At 41.8% G+C, this 10,668-nt stretch overlaps 1 protein-coding gene across 2 annotated transcripts in view; it reads left to right on the forward strand.

Annotated features, from left to right (window-relative positions):
• LOC123751782 (titin) overlaps window positions 1–4,369 on the forward strand; it is a 184,479-nt gene extending 180,110 nt beyond the window's left edge. For both annotated transcript variants that reach the window (XM_069332467.1, XM_069332473.1), the window contains one exon: window positions 383–4,369. In XM_069332467.1, coding sequence (XP_069188568.1) covers window positions 383–552 — 170 coding nt within the window. In that variant the 3' untranslated portion in view covers window positions 553–4,369. The remainder of the gene's footprint in view (window positions 1–382) is intronic.
• The last annotated feature ends 6,299 nt before the right edge of the window (window positions 4,370–10,668 follow it).

The following is a 10,668-nucleotide window of genomic DNA, read 5'->3' on the forward strand; positions in this document are numbered from 1 at the left end:
GTTGTGGTCAAATAGACTCCCGTCATTCAGACCTTGCCTTCAGGATCTTTCTTGCCCAGCATCTAATCTCCACTCAATACAAATATTACACTATTCAAATGTGGTTATTCTGCATTTAATAGATCACTGAATATTGATCAATATTGTATATATATATATATATATATGAGCCCTTAGTCCAACAAGTTGATATGGCTTCCAAATAGTGATATTCCCTAATATCCAATGAGACCCCTCAGTTCTTGATTTACATAATTATAGATTTTCACATTGTTTTCTGTAACACTGATTCTCTTATCAGTGATAAGTTCTCTTATCTTATGATATCTGTGCAACACATATCAAGCTTTCTAATCACTCATTACCCCTCATCATCCGACAGAGGTAACGATCATTCCCACCTACGACACCGATGCCCTGGGCTACTGGGTGGCTGCCAATGAAGACGCCCTTATTGCTAACAAGATCGACCTCGCTCCATCGGCTTCTCGCTGCACGATCAACCTTCAGGACCACGAGACAAGCTGCAATGCCTACCGTCTGGAGTTCTGAGCACCGCGCTCAGAACCTCTCCACTGTAGATAGCTGGCCATGACCTATCCTTTCAAGAAACTCCGAAACACCACTACCTGCATATCCGGATGATTCGACATCTTCTAGTAATTCCGGGACATCTGAAAAGATGTCTCTGGACTCTCAACGTATACACTTATCTATATCTACTACAAGGAATTTATGTTTGCGAAATTACTTCGAGATTAATTGCCACCGGATGTATCTCCGGTTCATCGATGCCTAACTGTGACTCTTGAGTTGCTGGGGGTTCAGACCCCCTTTTGCAACCTCTCCCCCGCTGCCTTCCATGAGAACTTAGAGCTCTTACCAAGCCGTCTGAGTCCCCTACCCTGATAGTCAAGTCCTAAATTAGCCATCCAGAATATTTTCATTGACTGTCTCGTAGGTACCCACTGTCTCTGTGGGATGCTGTGTTTAGATTCTACTGCAGTCAAGTAGACAATTTTTTGAAACATTGTAGATCCGTGATGGTGGATTTTCTACATTTGCATCCATTAAGACGAATGATATTTGATGAGAAAAGGGTTTTATTATGTATTACTCAAATTTTTTTCATTATGCCAATAGTCATATATATATTGATTATATCAATAGTAGCATAATTATAGAACTATTCCGTTTCATGGATATTACTGAAGATGGCCTTGTGTTATACACTTATATATGAGAACTAATTTCCCAGATTTTGACGATTCTGACCTGATCTCTTGATAACCTGGAATTACACAAAACTCAACTATTGAGGATACTGAGTGCAGATATGTCTAAGAATATACTGATTGTCAGTCTATCTGTAATGTGATTTAAGATTGTTGATGAACACTCCTGTGACCGAATAGAGCTAAGCAATATGCATTTTAAAATATTTCACTAAATAGGATTATTCTACTTATTCAGCGTGATAATGCTGCAGTCCTAGGTAGACCATGCTGCAGAAAATGGCTAGAGGGAGATTGCTCATTTTGTAAAATAAAATGTTATAAAACTGTCCTTGACAGTAATCAGCTATGTAGAGTATAAGGCAAATATTGAAAGAAGAGTTAATAATGACTTTGTTATATGTATACTAGTAGTTTATAAACAGCCAAGTGTTGAGAGCGAGCCTATTTTTTCTTAGATGAGGCTGAATGGTCGAAATAGCAGTATCTTTCTTCCAAGAGATGAATGTTTGGGACTAAAGGAGTGAATGAGAAACTGACCAAGTTTACAGTCTTGGTATAAGTCTCGAACGTCCACTCAGGCACTACTGATCGGTTTGACACATGGATTCACATTATTTTGTAACAGGGGCTCCCGTTAGGACGGAGGTGATAATTTGAGCCTGCTTTATCAGTCGTTAGTAAGAATCCTGACTTCTGTTGATGGAGAGTGCCCTTTAGTCGAAAAGTGTACTCAAAGCTTTTTCCATATATGCTACACAGTGTAAGTGTTACTTGAAAGTGTGAATGACTTTCGTGATTTCTGACGTTAAGCTTAAATTCATCTCTTGCTTTGAGTTTCATTTGTAATTATGTTCTTATTTGATACTATCCGCTCCTTTCAGATGAAGTGCATTCCATAAAAAAATACAAAATAAAATACAAAATGGGAGCGTGAATTGCAGGCTGTAGGAAGGAGAGCAGAACATGCTCTCAGATAATGGTGCTAAACAGAAGGTCTTGCGAGTACTCGGTGCCATACGCGAGCCGTACGAGGCACTAGGAGCCATGGGGGTGGCTCCGAAGCCCAGGAGTGCGTGTATGGCACTCACTCAGCAAGGGTTTGAGCATAGTGATAAGCCTTTCAAGTTCTGCAAGCTTCGTTAGGTCAACTTTGGCCAAGTTAAACCTTGTTTAGGAGGCATTTCTAGGGGCCACAACGTGGCTTTCCACGAAGTCATTTTTAACGACCTATTTGTGATGGTCAAACTGCCAGCAATGCCTGTTCGTGAGGAGTGACTAATTACACGAAACATTGATATGAGTGAATTTATTTCCTCCTAGTAATGTCTCTAAAACTGTGGTTATGGCCGTCACTTCCTGTCCAAATAGAGTTGAAAAGGCATCGCTACTTCTCTGGTTACCACAGAACCGGTGTACATTAATCTTTAAAAACTTTATTAATTAAAGTCAAAAGACCTACGATTGTAGGTTTATAAAAGCCTCGCTGTCAAGACCTTGTCGCATAGACTAATTACCTATCATTTCCACGTGCGCCGAAGAGAGAATAAAATATCCAAATGCAGTAATTAGTTTATGAGATCAGGTTCCTTTGAAAAGGTGAGCGAGAAAATAACTGTGGGTAGAGGAGGTTTAGCCTACACGAACACGGCAAGATTCAGATATTTCATGTGATTGCTTTAGGTGCTTATTGGCAAACCAGACGCCTTCTCGCCCTTGAGCTTCTTGATTGGTAAACCAAATAGCTTCTTGCCCTTAGCTAAGTTACTGCAGAATTTTTCTCCATTACGGCCAATTTCCGGGTTGAGTTGCCACTGAGTATGATAAAATATGATGGCTAGATTGTTGCCATTGGCCGTGTTAAAGTGAACTCAGATAAGCTATAGTATCTTGATTCCTTTGACACAATGTAAGTGTTCTTACATCTCGTCTGAGAATTTGCCTGTTTGTGAATGAGAAGGTTGGTATAACTGGGATTTTTTTCATTATTTATGATATTGTGTCATAAGGTGATATCCTATATTAAAAGTTACTGAGTGGTGCAACACTCTTTTGAAATTTAATCTTTATAAAGGTTGAATGACATGTGATATGATAATCATATATATTTAAGCTGTTATATTACAAGTGGTGGCGTGGACAATTGAAAGAGGCTATTAAAAAAATAAATTACTAAAATTGTACAGTGGCTTTTAAGCATTTCTGTCACAAACACCGCTGATCCTGTACCAATTTTATGTTAACATCCTTGAAGTAAAGAGCTTTCTGAAGACCCTTGAGCGTCAGCATTCCGACCATATCTTTTTTGTCGCTCTCAGCACTATGATTTTTGCATCACTGTAACACGGCCACTGCCTCTTCAAATAATTCAGCGTTTCAGGGTCTTCAGCAAAGTTCTTAATATTTCTGATTTCCAGGCTTTATTATATTATATCCAGCCTGTGCACTTTGTCGTGTATTAAAGAAAATATATATATATATATCTATGACGATACGTGCGATACTGCTGGTGATTATTTGTCAGTGTTGACTTTCTCGTGATGTTGTAAGGAAAGTGAATGCTATTGAATGGTTGCCAATAGTCTCGTTGGTGTCGTCAGGGGCCTTATTTTTGACGAACTTTCGTCCAGGTCACCAAATGAACTTGTCCAGCAACGCACTGGACGTCTGGTGTTGGGGGGCTATGAGTGTTTAAGCCATCAGGTGATATTTTTATTCTGTACCAGAGGACATTTGCCTGAGGAGATGAATACCATACCTTGTTGCCAGGAGTCCGGCGGCGGTGGCCAGGAGGGTTCATTGGTACTTTGTGACCAACTGTTTCACAAATATGGCCCCCGTCATGTAGTTTCCTGCTTAATGCTTCTCGCTCCATGTCCCGTTACCTCTAGTCAAAAAAAAAATCTAGAAGTCTAGAAGAAAAAGATCATGAACTCTGCTGACACCTATTACGTGACATGTTTGGCTATTTTGGCTCTCATTCAGTTCACTATGGTTCATTTTCACTACTTTATAAATAGGAAAATAAACCCTATTGAATCTCTATTTTGGGTTCATAATTGCTGGTCTTGTCACTAATATTATGCATATGTATGGGATATCCTGTGACATTAAAAAGTAGAATAAAACTGTAACCTGCATTTTTCTTTTCCAACTTTTTCTGCTCAAGTTTTCTTTGACCTCTATGCTTGGATTTCATAAAATAAACATGTAACATTTTCTAGGATTATAGATACAGAAGGATCCTTAGAACATATTTACACTTACCACATATTTACAAAGCAACAGTATCATATATTGCTATTTTTCTTTTTATTACACAAAACATATATTAATTATAATGGTAAAAATAATATGATATTGTTATTTTAAAAAACAGTACGAATAATGTGTTAATGATATTCGTTGGCACAAATGCCATTCCCCCTTCGTGACCGGCGATTTGGTTAGGCTAGGAAGGACTAGATTTCAATGGACAGCTGAGGGGGGCCTACACAACTCACCTTTAGGTCACCTTTTTCACCTTTTGGTCTGAGGTGAAAACCGAGGCTAATAGCAAAGCCTGTGGCGGGCCCATTCATATGTTTGTAATACATTGAGACCCGCAATTCTCTATTTACCTTCGTACGGAAGCCAAGAATGCCCAAGAACCTGTTGGTTTTACGGAAAATGGGATTCAATATCCTTCTTTAGTGAGGGATAGTGAGTAAAACGAGAGATTTAGTAGCTAGCTGGTCTAGCTGGAGTAGGGCTGAGTAGGCATTGAGGAATCAACACATACGATGGTCTCTCGTGGGCCAATCCTCTTCTCAATGATGACTGGAGTATGCCTGTCCTACGACCACTGAGATTCGTGTTCTTCAACCCTGGTCCCCCGCCACAACTCTCCTGTGGCGGGCCACCAGGCTTACCTTATTCTCTTAAAAATAAGTACAGACGCTATTTACTCTTCTCAGTTAACTGACCTGCATTCTGCTCCTGAGTACGAGTTACAGGGGCACAGAGAAGAACCACGAAGCACTGGGACTCAGAGAAGACCCACGAAGCACTGGGGCACAGAGAAGACCCACGAAGCAATGGGGCACAGAGAAGAACCACGAAGCACTGGGGCACAGGGAAGACCCACGAAGTACAGGGGCACAGAGAAGACCCACGAAGCACTGGGGCACAGAGAAGACCCACGAAGTACAGGGGCACAGAGAAGACCCACGAAGCACTGGGGCACATAGAAGACCCACGAAGCACTGGGGCACAGAGAAGAACCACGAAGCACTGGGGCACAGAGAAGACCCACGAAGCACTGGGACTCAGAGAAGACCCACGAAGCACTGGGGCACAGAGAAGACCCACGAAGTACAGGGGCACAGAGAAGACCCACGAAGCACTGGGGCACATAGAAGACCCACGAAGCACTGGGGCACAGAGAAGAACCACGAAGCACTGGGGCACAGAGAAGACCCACGAAGCACTGGGACTCAGAGAAGACCCACGAAGTACAGGGGCACAGAGAAGACCCACGAAGCACTGGGGCACATAGAAGACCCACGAAGCACTGGGGCACAGAGAAGAACCACGAAGCACTGGGGCACAGAGAAGACCCACGAAGCACTGGGACTCAGAGAAGACCCACGAAGTACAGGGGCACAGAGAAGACCCACGAAGCACTGGGACACAGAGAAGACCCACGAAGCACTAAATCATAGAGAAGATTCACAAAAGACTCGGGGCATAAAAGACCTACGATTTAGCAGACCCATATTTTGTTGAGACATACAACAAGTAGCCGGATTAGGTATTAGGTTGAGCCTGGATGATTAGAGCCTAGTATTCAAGGCTTCTAATCATCCAGGCTCATTAACACATATCTTAAAGCGCTGTGTCATTACTTTTATGTCTCTGTATATCCGATTGGCTGTTTAATATACAAGGTTTTTCTATAGAGTACTTGTCAGTCATCTTAGATTTATTAGAAGACAATAAAATCAGAATATATCAAATCTTGCACATGTAGAATTTTCCATTTAGCATTTATTCTATACATAATATGATGAAATAGTTTGATTCCGTCACTACTCTTAATGCGTCTGGTGGCTCAGAGCTTGATAACAAGATGCGCGCCCGCATGCGCCCGCATGCAGTCACATATAACCTGTTATTTTCTGTATATATGTGTTTAATAAATATTTGGAAGGGTTACGTGTGCGATACAGAGAAAGAACTTTCTTTTTTGTTGTGTGGGGTTAAGTTTTATCAAACTCTGGAGAGTTATTGGAGGTGTGTGACACTAGTTTACCGACCAATCTGTATGTATACTTTAGTTTTGAACTTAGTTCAGGACCAAAGTAAACTTTGATTATATATTTTCAGGTACGAAGTGTACCTTATCTGAGTGTTCTGTGACTTTATTTGAATATAATTTGTGTGAAACTCGAATTGGCATCATGTGTTATACGCGTTTTAGGCATAAAAATATATATGTTCTCAGTTAGGTTTTCCATATTCACGAATATTTAGTATCCCTATTGAAACAATACTTTGTTTCAATAGGCATTTATTTTATACATTTTAATATATTTATAACCATGATAAAAAATAGAACAGATGAGTTTTGAAATCCATTTTAATTATTTTAATATAAGATCTTATTTGCTTGAAGAACTGTTGTGAGATCTTGAAAGCAAATTATCCATGAAAGATTTCTCAATTTTCAATTATCTGGTATGCCGCTAGCCTTGTCTGGGAAAATTTTTGACTTTGAATTAATGTTCTTTCTTACATTCTCAGTGGAAGCAATAGTTAGTTAGTTTAGTTCATTTATTATGCACCCTATACCCATCTTGTGGGCGGTAGTGGAAAGGGTTACAGAGGAACATAATGGGCTCAGGGACTGAATCCCACAATTCATTTAACTAAGCAAGTTACAATCTTGATGAGCTAGTTACAAAATTCAGTATAAATCGTCACATCAACATTGGGTTCGAGATCGACCACAAGTACAGCTTAATTTGGAAGCAACAGGAAGCCTGATTTCATGCCGAGTACTTCAATGGACACAAGATCAAAAGAACATCAAAATTTAGAACACAACACAAGATAGGTTGTCATTGTAGGCGACATAGAACCTATTAGGAGCATATTACCACCGACAAAATCCCAGATTATTATTTAATGTGAAGTGAGGAGAGGTATCAGGTGTAAGAAAACATGCCTAAATATCTTGGCCAGTCAAATAATAGAATTCGGGTCCAGTCGGTTGTTTTCCGACTGTGCAGACCACTACGCTACGTGTTATACATGTTAATAATAATAATAAAAACTACTTTGCAATCAATTTTAAAGTACAGTAAAGGGCGTACTTTAGTGTCTCCGTTATTCTCTTTACATTTTCTATAATATTTTTTTGTAATATTCAGGGTATACCAAAACATTTATGTATTTACATATTTAAGTACACATACAAGAGTTTTTACATTCCTGTACAGCCACCAGCACCCTTAGCGTTTAGGGCAAGAGCAAGGTTCACACTACACTGCTTGTTCGACTTGTATAGAGATCTAGATGAAGTAAAGTGTAGAGTGTGTGTGGACAAAGACACAAACATTGACACAAAAAATTGAGCCTGAGCTAATTCTAAACTCACGCTACAAACAATGACAAACCATCTTTTAATTTTAAACTTCTACAAACCATGATAAACTTTTACTAAGGATACAATTTCTGAAATCCTTGCACAGTATCCATGTATCGCTTCTAGTAGATAAACGTCATATGAGATACAGGAGCAAATAACAGGGGGGGGGGGGGGGCTGACGGTTGAGTGGACAGTATTCGGGGTTCGTAGTCCTCAGGGTCCGGGTTCGATCCCCGGTGGAAGCGGAAACAAATGGGCAGAGTGTCTTTTACCCTGATGTCCCTGTTACCTGGCAGTAAATAGGTATCTGGGAGTCAGGCAACTGCCACGGGCTGCTTCCTGGGTGGTGTATGTGAAAAAAAAAATAATCGTTGATTGTTTGGCAGTTGAGAGGCGGGCCGAAAGAGCAGAGCTCAACCCCCGCAAGCACAACTAGGTGAATATAAATGCACTCAAACACGCACACACACACACACACATGCACAGTCACACACACACACACACACACACACACGCATTCACGCTCGCACACACAAGCGCAATCACACAGTGTAGAGTCCTACATGTCGATGTTTGCGGATGATGCAAAGTTGATGAGAAGAGTTGTGACAGATGAGGATTGCAGGATCCTCCAAGAGGACCTGAACAGATTGCAGAGATGGTCAGAGAAATGGCTACTAGAATTCAACACGAGCAAATGTAAAGTTATGGAAATGGGACTAGGAGATAGGAGACCAAAGGGGCAGTACACAATGAAGGGGAACAGCCTACCTGTAACGACGCGTGAAAGAGACCTGGGGGTGGACGTAACACCTAATCTATCTCCTGAGGCACATATTAATAGGATAACGACAGCAGCGTACTCTACACTGGCAAAAGTTAGAACATCATTCAGAAACCTAAGTAAGGAGGCATTTAGGGCGCTTTACACTGCCTACGTAAGGCCAGTCTTAGAGTATGCCGCCTCATCATGGAGTCCCCATCTGAAGAAGCATATAATGAAACTAGAAAAGGTTCAGAGGTTTGCAACGAGACTCGTCCCAGAGCTACGAGGGATGGGATATGAAGAGCGCCTGAGGGAACTGTGCCTTACGACACTAGAAAGAAGAAGGGAGAGGGGGGACATGATAGGAACGTATAGGATACTCATAGGAATTGACAGAGTGGACATAGACGAAATGTTCACACGGAATAGTAACAGAACGAGAGGACATGGATGGAAGCTTGAAACTCAGATGAGTCACAGAGATGTTAGGAAGTTTTATTTTAGCGTGAGAGTAGTGGGGAAATGGAATGCACTTCAGGAACAGGTTGTGGAAGCAAATACTATTCATAATTTTAAAACCAGGTATGATAGGGAAATGGGACAGGAGTCATTGCTGTAAACAACCGATGCTCGAAAGGCGGGATCCAAGAGTCAATGCTCGATCCTGCAGACACAACTAGGTGAGTACAACTAGGTGAGTACACACACACACACGCTCGTCCACGCACTCACGCTCCCGCAAACACACACGTCCACACACATACACACTCACTCAAGCTCGCACACACACACACACTCACTCACGCTCGCACACACACACACGCACACGCATACACTCACTCACGCTTGCACACACACATATAGGGGCCTGGTGGATAGCGCGCAGGGCTCGTAATTCTGTGGCGCGGGTTCGATTCCCGCACCAGGCAGAAACAAATGGGCAAAGTTTCTCTCACCCTGAATGTCCCTGTTACCTAGCAGTAAATAGGTACCTGGGAGTTAGTCAGCTGTCACGGGCTGCTTCCTGGGTGGTGTATGTGAAAAAAAAAATAATCGTTGATTGTTTGGCAGTTGAGAGGCGGGCCGAAAGAGCAGAGCTCAACCCCCGCAAGCACAACTAGGTGAATATAAATGCACTCAAACACGCACACACACACACACACATGCACAGTCACACACACACACACACACACACACACGCATTCACGCTCGCACACACAAGCGCAATCACACAGTGTAGAGTCCTACATGTCGATGTTTGCGGATGATGCAAAGTTGATGAGAAGAGTTGTGACAGATGAGGATTGCAGGATCCTCCAAGAGGACCTGAACAGATTGCAGAGATGGTCAGAGAAATGGCTACTAGAATTCAACACGAGCAAATGTAAAGTTATGGAAATGGGACTAGGAGATAGGAGACCAAAGGGGCAGTACACAATGAAGGGGAACAGCCTACCTGTAACGACGCGTGAAAGAGACCTGGGGGTGGACGTAACACCTAATCTATCTCCTGAGGCACATATTAATAGGATAACGACAGCAGCGTACTCTACACTGGCAAAAGTTAGAACATCATTCAGAAACCTAAGTAAGGAGGCATTTAGGGCGCTTTACACTGCCTACGTAAGGCCAGTCTTAGAGTATGCCGCCTCATCATGGAGTCCCCATCTGAAGAAGCATATAATGAAACTGGAAAAGGTTCAGAGGTTTGCAACGAGACTCGTCCCAGAGCTACGAGGGATGGGATATGAAGAGCGCCTGAGGGAACTGTGCCTTACGACACTAGAAAGAAGAAGGGAGAGGGGGGACATGATAGGAACGTATAGGATACTCATAGGAATTGACAGAGTGGACATAGACGAAATGTTCACACGGAATAGTAACAGAACGAGAGGACATGGATGGAAGCTTGAAACTCAGATGAGTCACAGAGATGTTAGGAAGTTTTATTTTAGCGTGAGAGTAGTGGGGAAATGGAATGCACTTCAGGAACAGGTTGTGGAAGCAAATACTATTCATAATTTTAAAACCAGGTA

The sequence above is a fragment of the Procambarus clarkii genome, chromosome 4 (assembly GCF_040958095.1).
Source record: "Procambarus clarkii isolate CNS0578487 chromosome 4, FALCON_Pclarkii_2.0, whole genome shotgun sequence".
NCBI classification, from domain to species: domain Eukaryota; kingdom Metazoa; phylum Arthropoda; class Malacostraca; order Decapoda; family Cambaridae; genus Procambarus; species Procambarus clarkii.